This window comes from Pristiophorus japonicus, chromosome 12, assembly GCF_044704955.1.
Source record: "Pristiophorus japonicus isolate sPriJap1 chromosome 12, sPriJap1.hap1, whole genome shotgun sequence".
In the NCBI taxonomy this organism is placed as follows: domain Eukaryota; kingdom Metazoa; phylum Chordata; class Chondrichthyes; family Pristiophoridae; genus Pristiophorus; species Pristiophorus japonicus.
In genome coordinates, this window is record NC_091988.1 from 12,543,159 (window position 1) to 12,560,362 (window position 17,204).

The 17,204-nt window shown below is 40.8% G+C and overlaps 1 protein-coding gene across 8 annotated transcripts in view; it reads left to right on the forward strand.

The window, feature by feature from the left end:
- Positions 1 to 17,204, forward strand: part of foxp1b (forkhead box P1b) — a 551,692-nt gene that overhangs the window by 499,145 nt on the left and 35,343 nt on the right. For all 8 annotated transcript variants that reach the window (XM_070895167.1, XM_070895172.1, XM_070895168.1 and 5 more), the window contains 4 exons: positions 6,047 to 6,248; positions 7,005 to 7,081; positions 7,516 to 7,617; positions 16,258 to 16,379. In XM_070895167.1, coding sequence (XP_070751268.1) covers positions 6,047 to 6,248; positions 7,005 to 7,081; positions 7,516 to 7,617; positions 16,258 to 16,379 — 503 coding nt within the window. The remainder of the gene's footprint in view (positions 1 to 6,046; positions 6,249 to 7,004; positions 7,082 to 7,515; positions 7,618 to 16,257; positions 16,380 to 17,204) is intronic.

The following is a 17,204-nucleotide window of genomic DNA, read 5'->3' on the forward strand; positions in this document are numbered from 1 at the left end:
TTGGACCAGCGTATGTGGCCACTTGTGGCCGCACAGAAAATCCTTGCGGAGAGTTAAGAAATCAGCGCAGGTAGCCAGAGATAGGGGGAAGGGAAGCACAGAGGACCTTGCAAAGCCCTAAACACCTTCACAACAACTAATACAGATCTTGTACTGTAACTTTTGCATAATTTACACATTCCACTATATAAAACTTCATAAAATATGCACTTTTTAATATCATTTATATCAGAAGACAAAGGGTTTCATAAAACCATTTATGAATCAATTATTAGTGTAATCTGTTACTTTCATTATTTTAATCATTCTACCAGTACTGTGAAATTGGAAAACAAAATACACAGTACAAGATAAGGTGCCACACAAAAGGTTACTCCAGAAGATAGAGGCACGCGGAGTAAGAGGAAATATATTCGCATGGATAGAGAATTGGCTGGTGAATAGAAAGCAGAGAGTCGGGATAAATGGGTCCTTTTCGGGTTGGAAATTGGTGGTTACTGGTGTGCCACAGGGATCGGTGCTGGGACCACAACTGTTTACAATATACATAGATGACCTGGAAGAGGGGACAGAGTGTAGTGTAACAAAATTTGCAGATGACACAAAGATTAGTGGGAAAGCGGGTTGTGTAGAGGACACAGAGAGGCTGCAAAGAGATTTAGATAGATTAAGCGAATGGGCTAAGGTTTGGCAGATGGAATACAATGTCGGAAAGTGTGAGGTCATCCACCTTGGGGAAAAAAAACAGTAAAAGGGAATATTATTTGAATGGGGAGAAATTACAACATGCTGAGGTGCAGAGGGACCTGGGGGTCCTTGTGCATGAATCCTAAAAAGTTAGTTTGCAGGTGCAGCAGGTAATCAGGAAGGCGAATGGAATGTTGGCCTTCATTGCGAGAGGGATGGAGTACAAAAGCAGGGAGGTCCTGCTGCAACTGTATAGGGTATTGGTAAGGCCGCACCTGGAGTACTGCGTGCAGTTTTGGTCACCTTACTTGGGGAAGGATATACTGGCTTTGGAGGGGATACAGAGACGATTCACTAGGCTGATTCCGGAGATGAGGGGGTTACCTTATGATGATAGATTGAGCAGACTGGGTCTTTACTCGTTGGAGTTCAGAAGGATGAGGGGTGATCTTATAGAAACATTTAAAATCATGAAAGGGATAGACAAGATAGAGGCAGAGAGGTTGTTTCCACTGGTCGGGGAGACTAGAACTTGGGGGCACAGCCTCAAAATATGGGGGAGCCAATTTAAAACCGAGTTGAGAAGGAATTTCTTCTCCCAGAGGGTTGTGAATCTGTGGAATTCTCTGCCCAGGGAAGCAGTTGAGGTTAGCTCATTGAATGTATTCAAGTCACAGATAGATAGATTTTTAACCAATAAGGGAATTAAGGGTTACGGGGAGTGGGCGGGTAAGTGGAGCTGAGTCCACGGCCAGATCAGCCATGATCTTATTGAATGGCGGAGCAGGCTCAGAGGGCTAGATGGCCTACTCCTGTTCCTAATTTTTATGTTCTTATGTTATGTTCTTATAAGAGCAGAAAATCAAGTTATATTGAAGCACAGTCAATCGTTGAAGCTAAATCTACATCCAAGGAATTCTTGTCAGTGAAGCCATTCTGTTCTATATGGAATATGTACACTCGGCCATTTCTCTTAAATGTAATCACTCAGCTTGGGTTGGCTTTAAAATTCACAAATCTGAATTTCTGCAGTTTATTATATGGTTTGCAGTTGAATTTTGACGGTGCTGACTGCCTTTCTTACTGCTCTTATCATCAGACAGTCTAGGGACAACTTTTCTAATTCGAGCAGCTTGTTTTTCTAAATCATTTTTTAAAAACTCTACTCCTTCCCCCCACTCGATCAAAACTCTTCCCCCCCCCCCCCCCGATCAAAAGTCTCCTTGCACCAACCTGTTTCTTGTAGCCCTCAGTGCGGGAAGGCAGTGACCGGCCTGTGCGGCAGGCCTCTCGGCCCGGGATAGGGGCGGGGCGCGTTGGGTCCCACGCTGCAGGCACGCATCATCATCATCATCATGTGAGAAGCTACTGCGCATGCGCGAACGCTCTACTACGCATGCGGACAGCTGCTGTCATTCTTTTAGGCGCAGGGCCCTAGCTCCGCCCCCCACAGTGATTGCCACGTCACTCCAAGCACTAGGACGGTCCACAGAGCGGGGAGAATACGGCGACATATTTTCGGCGCTGTTTTGAGAGCAGAAAGTCGGCGCACCTCAGGTAAGTGCGCCGAAAAAACCGGAGGGCCAAGTTTGGGCCCATTGTCAGGGCAAATACGTTCATTATAGAATAGCTGCTAAGCAGTCCCAACCAGTGATTGCTTTGGTCAGGGTAGGTGGTCCTATCATAGTCACTTTAACATATTTAATGTTCAGTTATGATAATGCTAGTTTATTAAAATGCCCAGTTGAGACAGAACTGACTAAGTGTGTCACTGAAGAGATAAATGTATAGGTTGAAACTTTCATTTACTCTTGCATTTAAACAAGAGAGGAAGAAATTTCAAAAATAGCTATTAAGACATTCAGTTCAAATTCTTCACTGGGCAGGCATGTTAACTCAGAATATGTGGAGAAGACTTTAATGAGGAAAATGCCAATCATTTCACGGAGTTAAACTTTTTTACAACAAAATCTACACTTATGACATCTATATATATATTGGGTTTTAAAAAAAATCATAGACCACTTGGCAGTACCAGGTCAATATAATTGTGTCTTAAAATGAACTTTGCATGAATTATAGTCAATTTTGAAAAAAGCCATCAACCCCAGCCAGAAAATGAAGACAGCTTGACCAGTGGCTTTCCTCACAAAGGTTGTGAGTGGCACGATGAGCAACTTGATATGATTTGAGTATGGAGTGGGAAGGGAGTGTCATGTTCTCCTAATTTCCCCATCCACTTCCCATGAAAGAACAAATGCTCTGTTACATTGTGTTGCTTTTTCTAGTGGTTTGGCTTAGAGATGGTGTTAGCTCACCGATCCAAGCCAAGCAAATGTGAGTAACAGTCTCAAGATTCAGAACTGCGGGCTCTGGTTAGGATTGAGCAGTGCATTGAATGACAGCGTTTTAAAGGCATGTGACACGAGTTTTGAAAAAGTAGTTTCAACAGGAATAATGCAGTGCAACTCATACACCACTGGAAATAAAACAACCACATATATGGTACAATGTTGCACACTCTTGGTAGTTCTCAAAGAATGGAATATCTAATGTGGAAAAACAATTGCCACTCAGCCCGAGGTTTTCTATTGTCAAAAGCACAGATTGTTTGTACTATTGTGTTCGGCTTTTTAAAGATCTCACTCGTGTATGAAAGTGATTTAGTTTTTAAGCCTGTATTTATTCCAAATATTTTCTTTAACTCCAGAGTAAGGATTAAAATAAGCTCTCAACATTATAAATGTTATTAAAAGGAAGCTAGTCAGCATACAGAAAATATAGCTGCCACTGCATAATATCTGGATTTCAATTCCATTTTATGTCAAAAGACTGATACTGAAATGTCTTTGCAAATAAGAGTGCCAGTAGCAGTTCAGAGTATCAATGGAGCACACATACTGTTTTGTTATAAATATTTTGCTTTGTAAAATTGAAATTTATGCAGCAATTTCAATTGGCATCTCAACACAGAATGTACCGATAGTTAACCTGCATTCCATAGTCAGTGAGTTTGAGCTTGCATGCTTGGTAACATGGTAATTATTTTCCGATGACGAACAGAATAACCCATGCAATTGATAAATATTAATATTGTCTTATTACCAAGGAGAAGTGGGCTCTGATGATTAATCATTGTGCTGGGTAACAGATGTCAGAATGTGAGCGTACTGTTTATTAGCAGAATTATGCATCATTAAGTGCTACCTTTAAAGCAAGCCGAGAATACCAATTTTTGTTAAGAGATTTCAGTTTGCAAATTACTGCTTTATTCAATCTGGCAGTTTACAGACATCCAAAATTAACATTGCACTTTGTAAGGTGTTTCCATTAGGTACAGTGCTGTTATACATTTCACATGGTTAATAAAAATAATATCTATAGCAGTGGGTAAAAACTACTTGCCAGGGATTTATGAACAGTTTAAGGCACTTATAATATTGTTCAACAGCACCTAGCAGGTGATCAATATAAAAATGACTATATTTGGTTGGTGGAGCTGCTTCTGCTGTAGGAAGCAATGTGCAGTGTAAGCTATCTTAAAGGCTAATTCAGTTCCACAGTAAGTTTGGTGAACTGCTGGATAAAGGTATGATATGGGGAATAACTGAGCCTGGGTTGAAATATATATTGAATAGTGAGCAGTTTTGTTTTTAAAAAAAATGTCTTGCATTTTAAAGATTAAGAAAAGTGTAAAATACAAAGAAATGTTAATGTTGAACTCCGCCCAAAACATTATGAATTAGAAAAAAATAAGTGGTTCTGCTAACTGTCTTGAAAATAGCAAGAAGATGAGGAAGTGCTCCAGTTTCTTGGCTGTCTAGAGTGACTTTTTTAACCAGCAGCTAGTTGAAGTAAAAAAAACAAGTGTTCTTAACTATTGTTAAAAGATTGGATCATATTTTTAGATATTCAGTTAAAAGTATATTGGATATTTGAGGTGAGGGAGAGAGTGCTGTGGTATATGGCATGTTCCTGCAGCTTTTTTCATGGCACTTTAAAAAAATATCTTAATACTTTTCGATCAATGAACACAACATCATATTGTATTACCAGTGCATTACTTATTCTTTTACTGGTGAATGTAGCGACTGTAAAAACATTACAGCTTTTGTTCTTATTTAAATATGCATTAGCTTTTTTAAAGGCATGTTATGAAGACTATTTTTGTTTGTTTTTCTAGATCACAGATCTCAAGTTTATATAATTACATTATGCTTTCCTAGTCTTAATATTTGATAGAGGACAAGGCTTGTGATTAAAATTCTATTTACTGTGCAGTGAGCCAAGAGATCTAAAAGAAAACCAAATAGCTTGAACATTATTAAACTAAACCATGTCTGTTTGCCTTTATAGTTTTTCACTTGTGTTTGGAAAGGTTATTTAATAGGCCTGATCTGTGTTGGAATTCTGTAATTGTGTGGTGTTTTAAAGTAAGCAAGTGCGTAACCTCCAGATAATGACTATTAGCAGGACTCTGGTAATTGGAGAACTTGTGAACAAGGAGGTGCAGAAGGGTGAGGTGTTAAACATGGGTGATACACTTTTCACCTGAACCCTTCTGCCTCCATTGCTGCAGCAGGCTGAATCTCATCAGCAGTAATTGATGCCGTTATCAAAAAAAAATTGAAAAGTGACACTTCCAAAGCAATTGACAGAGTTGACATTCCATTAATTTGTTAACGCAATTCGCAAGTGATTGTCACAGATGAAACACCTTTCCCCACGATGCCCGTATTGGTGCTTTCTTTCCTACCGGCTGCAGTCATATTTAATTTGGAAACTCTATTCCTTCGGCAAATTAGCAATTAGAACAATTTTGTGGGAATATGTATATGTGTCATTAGTTTTCCTCCAAATTAATAGCAAGAGCAGAGGTCAGACTGAAATTTTCCAGTTGACTGGAGTGCCTCTGTTGAGATTTGGAGCTTGTTTGGAACGGCTGCAGCTGCAAGCTAGAATAGAACAGCTGCTTACAGCCACTCTGGCTGCAGAGCTCTACTTTAATTAGTTTACCTCATAGCTATTATTGCTAATATCACTGCCTCCCCCTCAAAAAATTACTCTTTCAATAAAAAATTCTTCAGGCATCTTGTGTCACTATAGGCTGATGATGGGGTCAGTTTGATGCAGCGTTTAATCATTAGATCACCTCCATAAGCATCTCCTAATTAGAGTCCTTCAATACAATTTTATCTTTTAATTAGCTGCGATTGTCTGCTTCCTCTGTAGCTTATTAGTGACAGCGCAGTGGTAGGTGTGAATCACACTGTTATTTGTCAAGTCTGTTCAAGCTCTCCCCTTTCTCCTGTTTTCTTTCCACCATTACCCAAACCTCACCCTCAATCTATCTTTGTAGCTCAACCTGGTATCAAATGTCACGTTGTCAAAGACTGCATCTGAGACATCTCCACAGAGCTTACCTCACACCCCTACAACACCAACAACTCCCATTACCCCTGTCACACAAGGACCTTCTGTTATTACCCCAACCAGCATGCATAGCATGGGACCCATCCGGAGACGGTACCCGGACAAGTACAATGTGCCAATTTCTTCAGGTAGGAACTTTTGTTCCTGTAGCTGTCGGTGTATTCAGCATTCTCTTTATAATTATTAACTCATGAAAGATTACTTAAAAAAATTATAATAAGAATACGAGAGTCAACTGTAATATATATTTTACGGCGGCCCGGCCCGGAAATCTGCACGGTCCCGGCCTGCAAGACCATCAGCAGGCCGGGGCCATTGGAGGGAGCAGCGTGCGGTGGCATACCACTGCAGGGAGCAGCGCCAGGTCGCTGATTGCAGTGCGAGCAGGCACAGCAGGAGGGGCGAAGGAGCGGCAAGAGTCCGTAGCGGGAAGTGACCGGGGGCCAGGAGAGGCGCGAGTCTGGAGACCAGAAGATCCGAGGGGCCCCAGGGGGCAGCCCGGGCCAGCCCACACTGTGCGATATGTGTGCGCACTAGGTCCGTGCAGCAGAGCAGGTCTCCAGTCGTCCTGGTTAACCCTTGCCACTGGACCAAGACCTCGCTCTGCCAAGCCCGTGTGGTGGCTGGGGTGCAACGGTCACCCCACGTTAAAAAAAATCCACGCACAGGCATCTTCCACCCTTCAGGATGTAGTTCGGGATCTGGAATATTAGGTCTTTCATTGAAACACCTGTGAACTCATCCTTTTTGGCATGGAAGCAAGTCATCCTCGATTTGAGGGACTGCCTATGAAGATGATGATATAATTTTTTAAGTGCAACTTTAAAAGCATTTGAGTTTTTTCCACAAATTGGACTTTAATAAACTTCTGTGGTTATTTACAGACATTGCTCAGAATCAAGAGTTCTACAGAAATGCCGATGTTAGACCCCCTTTCACATACGCTTCTTTAATAAGGCAGGTGAGTACAACGCTTTAGTTTTTGGAAACAATTTTGACATTTGGATACTTCTTAAATAACAACACAATTTTTGGCAAACACTTAAAATTCATGAGAGCTAATTTGTAAATGATTACTTTGACTCAGTGCTCAAAATGTTAACGCACCTCGATGTATTGTGAATCTTGTTGTCACTACTTTTTGCTTTAACAGAAATGCATAGTTATAAATACATTAATTTGGTGAATATAAAAATAATCTAGTCAAGGCCCTTTATCTTTGAATGTTATAATTCACATTTTTCTTTATCTACATTAAAACACACTTTGTGTTGAATTAAGCTAATTTAAGAATATTAATTTCTTCCTCTTAAGTTCATATATTTCAATTAATAAAATATATTTTTAAAACGAAACATCTGTGATTATCATAACACAAACTGTTTTTTTTGTCAGGCAATTCTTGAATCTCCAGAAAAGCAGCTAACACTAAATGAAATATATAACTGGTTTACACGAATGTTTGCCTACTTCAGACGCAATGCAGCTACATGGAAGGTAATTAATTATAATTAAAAATGAAAATGTTCTTAATTAGTTCCCCGCTTTAAAATCTGACAGTCCCAGCTATTCTCTAGTCCAAAGTAAACAAGACATTGCATCTGACTTTGGGGTATTTGCCACACATTTCCAGCTATCTAAGCACCTATGCTGAGACTCAGAATTCAATTCCTTTGGTCTATATAACATGATGAAAGAAATTCCGACCAGATGTTTTCATCTGTGTCTTTATTGTATGGTATCTATAATAAACCTGCAACGCTGCTCGTACACAACAATACTAGATAATCATCCTGTCATTTGAAGTAAATGTGCTGCAAATGTTCAGGTATGATCCACTAATTAGATGAAAGAATAGCTGTTTGCCTTGCAGTGCAAACAGAAGCTGCAGTACCCTGCCCTTGTGCTTCATGTCCTCTCCACATACCATAGTTCATCCTACAGTCTGTACTTGCCACAAGTGTTGGAGCTGTGCCTGCTCATCTGGAACCTGTAGAATAAAGGAAGAAGATAGCATGTCAGTGTAGGGCACGCAGTTTGTTTATGTGGATAAAGCTTTCATTTATCTCTTTCTGTTAACGTAATACTCATTTGCTGAGCTGCAAGTAGCTGAGGTCAACAAAAAAGGGCACTTTAGGTGAAATATTTTCACAAGTAGTTGCAAACACAAAACCGAGCAAAGTCAGTTTAAAAAAAAAAAATCCATCAAGGAGACTACATTAAGCAACTTGATAACTGTTTGGTGTTCTAATCGATCAAATCAGTGTCATTCCTCAATTTTATTTTCAAATTCTAAAGCACAATGCTTCTCAAATGAGGCCTAACATAAAAGTTACTACCCATAGAGCTGTCAGTCATCATATGGCTATAGCTAGGACCACAGACTGGTGACACTGGAATCTATGGCCCCAGTCATGCCCATATTGTTCACTGAAAGATCTAATGATAAACTGATACCCTAAACAGCACGGCGTGTCTTCCTGTGGCATTGCTGATGATTCCACTGCACCTACACTCATAGCCGAGGGTATCAGTGCCTGGCTGGTGGTGAATGACTGGGTAACTGCTGCTCGTGGATAACTAGTGTGGTTGACTGCTGTTTGTGGATGGATGGTTTTTAGAGGCCAGCTGGTTTCTCTGACTTCACGCTGGCTGGTTGACTGGCCTTCCTGGTCTTTTATGGCTCAGCTGTTCCTCACTGATCCATCACGATTGTTGGTTTTGTGTGTGATTTGGTGTGTTTTTGCATATTGTGAAGTAGTGTGCAATTCATAGACATTGGGCCCAAGTTTCCCCAGAAGTTGCTCCTTTTTTTTTTGGAGCAACTTGATTTTTCTGGACTATCTTTTTAGTTACAATTCTGGCCATTTAATTTGCGCCAGTGTAAGTGAGTTAGTTAGGTTTTTTTTAAGTTCAGTTTTTTTTCCCCAGAAGTTCCCAGCCACTTACCCCTGTTTTAGGCGTTTGGCCAGCAAATAGTTGCTCCAAACTAACTTAGGGCAGTGTATGTGTCCACTTTTGTTCGCACAGAAAGACCTTACTTACAGTTAAGGAATTGGCGCAAGTAATACATTTAAAGCACCACCAAGCACCAAACAAAGCACAAAAAGTAATAAGCAATTAATTAACAAATAAAATAGAAGGAACCCTGCACCTAAAGCACCAAAATCAATCAGTAAATAGTAAATAAAAAATAGAAGTCCTACCTTAGGGAACACAGCGGGCTGCCGATGAGGGAGCCCATTTGGACAGGGCTAGGGACGGTGTGCTTCGGGTCCCTCACACACAGCCTGCATGTGCGCAGGTCCCGGCACTGTTTTCAACGCCGGGACCTGGCTCCGCCCCCAATCCATTGGGCCACGCTGCGCCACGACCGAAGAGAGGCTGGGGAGCGGCCAGAATACGGACGTCTTTTTTTGACACGCTTGGAGGCGGACAAAAGTGGCGTACCTCAGGTTAGGGAAACTCTAGCCCTATATATATTCCAAAATTGCTGGAAATACAATAAAGTGATATCTTTGGCAGGGAGGAGAGGGCATGCGCCCAAATCTCCTAGAAAATAAATCTATATTTGACACAATATACTAAATGATGCCGGAGCCCAGCACGCAAGTGCAAAAGTCAAGGCTGAAGCGTTTGCAGCCATCTTCAGTCAAAAGTGACAAGCAAATGATCCATCTTGGCCTCCTCTTGAGATAGATACCATCGCAGAACCCAGTCTTCAGACAAATCCATGCACTCCACGTGATATCAAGAAATGGCTGAGTGCACTGGAGATACAGCAAAGACTATGGGCCTTGAACTATGGGCTGTTCCAGTACTGGCATCTACCCGACAATGTGGAAAACTACCCAGGTATGTCCTCTCCACAAAAGCAGGACAAATCCAATCCAGCCAATTACCGCCCCATCAGTTTGCTCTCAATCATCAGCAAAGTGATGGAAGGTATCGCCGACAGTGCTATCAAGCAGCACTTAGTCACCAATAACCCGCTCACCTATACTCTGCCAGGCCCACTCAGCTTCAGAACTCATTACAGCCTTGGTCCAAACAAGGACAGAAGAGCTGAGGTGAGGTTTTACATAGGATTACATGGGATATACGGCACAGAAACAAGCCATTCGACTCAACCAGTCCATGCCGCTGTTTATGCTCCACTCGAGCCTCCTCCCGTCTTTCCTCATCTAAATCTATCAGCAAAACCCTCTATTCCCTTCTCCCTTATATGCTTGTCCAGCCTCCCCATAATCTATACTGTTCGTTTCAACCACTCCCTGTGGTAGCGAGTTCCACATTCTCTTTGGGTAAAGAATTTTCTTCTGAATTCCCTGTTGGATTTCTTGGTGACTATCTTATATTGATGGCCTCTTGTTATACTCTTCCCCACAAGTAGAAACATTCTCTCTGTATCCACTCTGTCAAAACCATTCATAATTTTAAAGACCTCTACTAGGTCACCCCTCAGCCTTCTTTTTTCAAGAGTAAAGAGACCCAGCCTGTTCATCCTTTCCTGATATGTATACCCTCGCATATCTGGTATCACCCTTGTAAATCTTCTCTGCACCCTCTCCAATGCCTCTATATCCTTTGTGTAATATGGCGACCAGAACAATACATAGCACGCTAAGTGTGGTCGAACTAAGGTTTGCTACAGGTTTAGTATAGCTTCCCTACTTTTCAATTCTATAATGAGGTGATAGTAACTACCCTTAACATCAAGGCAGCATTTGACCGAGTGTGGCATCAAGGAGCCCTTGTAAAATTGAAATCAATGGGAATCAGGGGGAAATTTCCACTGGCAATAGTCATACTTAGCATAAAGGAAGATAGTTGTGGTTGTTGGAGGCCAATCATCTCGCCCTCAGGGCATCACTGCAGGAGATCCTCAGGGAAGTGTCCTAGGCCCAACCATCTTCAGATTCTTCATAAATGACCTTCCCTCCATCATAAGGTCAAAAGTGGGGATGTTCACTGATGATTGCACAGTGTTCAGTTCCATTCACAACTCCTCAGGTAATGAAGCAGTCCATGCTCATATGCAGCAAGAGCAAGGCAACATTCAGGCTTGGGCTGATAAGTGGTAAGTAACAGGCAATGACTATCTTCAACAAGCGAGAGTCTAACCACCGCCCCTTGACATTCAACGGCATTACCATCACCGAATCCCCCACCATCAACATCCTGAGAGTCGCCATTAATCAGAAACTTAACTGGAGCAGCCACAAAAATACTGTGGCAACAAGAGCAGGTCAGAGGCTGGGTATTCTGCGGCAAGTGTCTCACCTCCTGACTCCCCAAAGCCTTTCCATCATCTACAAGGCACAAGTCAGGAGTGTGATGGAATACTCTCCACTTACCTGGATGAGTGCAGCTCCAACAACACTCAAGAAGCTCGACACCATCCAGGACAAAGCACCTTCTCAAGGGAAATTAGGGATGGGCAATAATTTCTGGCCTTGCCAGTGATGCCCACATGCCATGAACAAATTAAAAAAAAAAGTATACCTACTCATAAGAACACTGGCTCTAACCATTTTTCTGTTTGTCCTGCACTTTCTTATTCTGTTGTTCTCTCTGTCCTCCAATCTTTCTGTCCCTTTTATTGTCTCAATCTTTTACTCTTTCCGTTTTTTCACTTTTTGCATAGCTCTAACAAACTTTATGTCATTGTTTCTGTATATCTCTTTGTTTCTGACTCTCTTTCTCACTTTTTTTTGCTCTTTTCTGTACGTTTGGTCTACTCTCTCCTATGTCATTACCTGATTTCTCTATATGTCTGTCACACAGATTGTCTCTATATATGCTGGAAATCTCAGCGGGTCAGGCAGCATCTGTGGAGAGAAAAACAGAGTTAACGTTTTGGGTCAGACGACCTGAAACATTAACTCTGTTTCTCTCTCCACAGATGCTACCTGACCCGCTGAGATTTCCAGCATTCTCTGTTTTTATTTCAGATTCCAGCATCGGCAGTATTTTGCGTTTACCTCTGTATATGTCTCTGTCACTCTTTTGCTCCATCTCTTTCTGCATTCCATTCTAGACTTGCCTTCTCATTTCCCCTGAAGCCAGTTTGGGTTTATGATGCACCTTTATCCCTAATCTAAGTCGGGCTCAACCCTGTGCTATCTACCCAGTGCAGGGCTAACTCAGTGCTCCAACTCTCGCCCCACACAGATTCAATTCAGTGCTCCTCTCTCAATGCTGTTTCCTGAGTTTCTCTCACAGTTTTTCCACCGACACCTGGGAGTCCCTGGCCAAAGATCGCCCTAAGTGGAGGAAGTGCATCCGGGAGGGCGCTGAGCACCTCGAGCCTCATCGCCGAGAGCATGCAGAAATCAAGCGCAGGCAGCGGAAAGAGCGCGCAGCAAACCTGTCCCACCCACCCTTTCCCTCAACGACTATCTGTCCCACCTGTGACAGGGACTGTGGTTCTCGTATTGGACTGTTCCGCCACCTCAGGACTCATTTTAAGAGTGGAAGTAAGTCTTCCTCGATTTCGAGGGACTGCCTATGATGATGATGATGATTCCTCCTGCCTAGCACAGGCAATCTTGGCTACCCTGGATTCAGAACCATGGCTCGTGCTGGCTCTGGGGCAAGCCTGGCCTGCAGGTCTTGCTGCATAAATGGAATTCTATGAAGAAATGGTATAACGAGAACTGATGGAACGTCCTGAAAAAGTAGTCCATTTTCTAGCATCTGATTGGTCCCTGCTAAGCATGTAACCAAATGGACTAATAGGATTGCTCAAATTTGTAATACCACGTATTTGTTTTTATAATACATGTAGATAGATTTTTTTCCCCTCATCTTCTCCTAAAAGTATTGCCTCTTGATGGGCTATGGAACCACAGCTCTTTATCGTCCTCCGGCATGTTGCTCAAGTGTGAACCTCGGCAGTGAGTGTTGGCAGACTATTTAACCATAAAGGGCAATATTTCAAAGCCCAGTCTTGTCCTCACATAACATCCAACTCCCTTTGAATATCTGTAACAAATCCATACTTACCACACATTCTAGCTATTTTTAAAAGCCTAAATTTTAGCCTAATTGCACATTTTGTCATATTTACAGGCAAAATGATATTTGTCGATATGCTATACATTATCACTGTAGGTGAATTTTGTTACTTGAACAACATACAAAATTACAGCAAATAAAAGTAACAAAACTGCAAAACAATTTACATTTCAGAAATTGTTCCATTTAAATTATAATGAAACCTGTCATAAGTTTAGAGCTGTTAGGCCCAACAATTTAACTTGCAGATAGCCAGAAAGCTGATGTCAGACAGTGCACAAGAAATTCTAGTTATTGAACAATTCTGATGGGAAAATCACTGGGGGCACAACATAAATTGACTATTTTATAATTTAAAAAAAGCAAAGTAAAGTTATTACTCCTACTTGTAGCATAATTCGCTGAATTGTAGCAGTATCTATGTTCGAATTAGATCTATTGCTTCAAATTAGTGGAAGAATCAAAATAGATAATGAGGACAAATGGAAAATCTTTATTATGAGGGATGGGTAAGTCCCTATTTTGTTTCACAAGGAATGGAAACCATTTGTTTGTGTCCTATTTGGTAAAGCAACTAGTTTCAGAAGTTTCACCTAACTCACTTAAGGTGTTTGAAGTCTAGAATGTCACTGCTTTTTTGTTCCTTCAAAATTGTACCCAGGAAGTCATTACTGCACACGATAGAGCAGGTGAGTCCAACTACATTCATTTTCATGCATGAAGTTAGAAAATAAAAAGCTAAACAAAATGCTGCATACTGTACCCACAGTTTAAATCCATTTTCAGAAGGGAAAATTATGTAAAACAAATCACTGAGGACACCTCTGAAAACTGAAGTTCAACTTCTCTTTCTTTTATGTGGAAGATTTATGTTCCTTACCAACATCTACATTGCCTCCACATTGTTCTTAGGATATGGAGGTCCATTCTTCAGATATCTCTATGAATGTCATTACTGTCATTCTTTGTAATCAACCTACCAGGAGGTTCACTTAAGCAGTACAGATACTCGCTGCACAGTGGTCATAACGTACCCTCTAGGGAAAGGATGAGTATGAATGTCAGTTAAGAGTCAGATCTTTCAGTCACATCCAGTGTTTTAATACAGTAGCTGGTCATCCCTGACCTTAATATTAATTAAAATTGGGTTGGAGCTGTTCTTCAATATTTTCTTTTTTGTGCCTTGACGCAGGCAGTATTTCCAATTTGTTACTTGTTTCTTAAATGCTAACTGCTGCTTACCCCAAAATATACCCCCGTTTTTGTTTTGTATTTTTGCAACCTACGCATACGTGTAAAAATGAGACTTCCCTCATCGAAAGAATCTCGAAGATCCGTACACGTTATTTAAACGACATGGCAGATTTAGTCCATCTTCAACATGTCAGATCTACAGCTGTGACTTTGACAAGTATCAGCTCAGTAGATTCATTCAACTCTTTAACAGAATGCTCCACCAACTGCTGACAGTCCTTCCATGGGCACATTTTAGTGATGAACATTCATCTTCCCTACTGTGACTCAGTCCTGCATGGCAGCATGCAGCATTGTAGAAGCACAGAATTGGTTAGCTATGTATGAAAGTGTCTTCCATCTATTTATGAATAGCCAGCCTGCATATAAATAGCCTGTGAAAAGAAAATATATATATGCCTTCAGTAATAACTTGTGATCCTTTCCTTGACTTCTCTTTAAACATTCTGCTGTAGAGCAGAAGCCTCAACTGGTTCTGACAAGTCAGAAGCAATGTCTGTTTACTTTATTCATATTATTTCATTAAGAGTGGAACGTGGCCTAACAAAAGGGTTGTGGCTCTGTAAGGTGTTACTGTGTTCACTTACGGGTAAGGTTTTCATAGGACTACTCAAAATGGGTGATGCCATGGTTAATCTGAAGCAGTAACTTGAAAAATGAACCCCTTTTCTAGTCATTTTAATTTGGATTTAACTCTTTGGTAAATTGCTGCTATTTACTAAACAGATTATCAAAAAGAAAAGATTGCAGAATATTGCTATTTCACCAAATATATATCGTTTTTCAATCCTTAACTATATAATACACACTAGCTGAACGTATCATTAGAACATATGACAGTAGTTTTGCTTTACCCACCAACAACTCAGAATTAAAAAATATATATATGTATGCGTGCTTATAGTTAGATGTTTACACTGTTAATTAATATAGTGGCTTCGTCGTCAGCCCTGGGTGACATGGTAGATGAGCATTGGTTTTCATCTTTGTGAGTATCATTCAAATCCAGTCTGGGCATGTAGGATGCAGATGTCCTTTGACTGAAGGCTACTGAATCCCAAGTGGAATTAGTTTGGCCAGATTAGTTATCTGCAGCCAAAACACACAGCGGTCTTGAATTCAGCTCTAAATTGATCATCACCTGTTAAACAGTTAAAAGCGTAGAGCATTTGGTGAATGGTAATATACTGAAAAGAGCGAGGGGCTTGTTTAAAAATGGGTTTAAGCTGCTTTGTTGGAACAATAAACGGTGCTCATTAATACTGTGTGTGTGACCTGCCACGTAGGAGTGAGCTCCACGTTAACTCCTAAATCAATCGAATTTGCTCATTCAGATCTATTGATGGTTTCTTCCTCCTTTCAAATTTGCTAAGTTCTTGCATTACTTTTGGTTATCCCAAATAAGTGCAATGATGCACATTGTGACTGGCAATACTGTAAATAACCAAAGTATGAATCTGAACTTTGTAATCACACTCCCCTTACATGCTGTTTCCTAATGCCAGACATTGAATATAAATTGAAAATGATGTTCTCATTCATTTGTCATTTATTTCTAAATTTAATGCAAATACCTATGGGAAAACTTGCCTGTGTGTTACAATATTCGGAACTGTGTCATAGTGGTATCAGCCAACCAACTAAACTACTTTTTTTAGCCGTAGAGAAATGGCACCGATGCATTCTTTTTCCACAAACTATTTATCAGAAACAGACCAAAGTCTTAATTATTGACAGGAGCCTGCCATTTTTGCAAACACTGAATTCTGTGATTCTTCAGTCTGGCCTTGGCAATACTTATAATTTATACTTCCTTTCTTTTAGATACAATATTGAATGTTTTCTTCTTTGTACTTACTATAGAATGCAGTGCGCCATAATCTTAGTCTTCACAAGTGTTTTGTTCGAGTAGAAAATGTTAAAGGGGCAGTATGGACAGTGGACGAAATAGAGTTCCAAAAACGAAGGCCACAAAAGATCAGTGGGTATGTCCACCATGTTTGATTGCTTGAACCTCCTAGCATAGCTAGCTCCCATGTAGTTTAACCTACAGCTTATGGCTGCTTGCAGGTGATGGAGGGGAGGGTGTCGCTTGGTTATGTTCTTGCTGTCTAGGAAAATATGGGGCATGGAAAGCAAGTGCTTTGTCACAGGGTCCTTTCCCCTTGTTTTCCAGTCTGTGTATGCCATGGTGCCCACCCTTGTGTCCTTTCCATCTGCTTGCCTAGTGTTCTGCATCATATGCTTCTGCTTGCAGGCTACACATATTAACCCCACAAACCATTTGCTTATTTCATTTTTTTTTTCTCCTTTCCCTTACCCAACCCTTGTGTGTGGTTTTTGTTCTCTCCCCAAACCCATTGCCCCTTGTTTGTCTTTCCATCGCATCTGCTTGACTGCTGCTATAATCCCAGGGTGCCATACGCACCAATTTGTCACTGCATAAGTGCTTTATCAGAGTAGAGGATGAGTTTGGGTCCTTTTGGACTGTTGATGATGAAGAATTTAAACGTGGTCGCCACATTCAACGAGGCCGTCCTCGAAAATACTACCCTGATGAAAGCTTTGATGAACAATTTGCACAGTAAGAGCTTTTGCTTGCTACTATTTTGCTTCTGCTTTGCATTGCATGGTTACCATCTGTCAGATTACCCTGAGTATTAATATGTTAAATAAGAATAACTGCTTCTGTACTGTAACGTATTTTGTTGAATTAAAGCTGCGGATCTTTTTCCTGACTAAATTACAGTTTATTCAAAATGCAGTGTTCTTATAACAAACCAAGCTCTATTTTAGAAAATCTTTCCAAT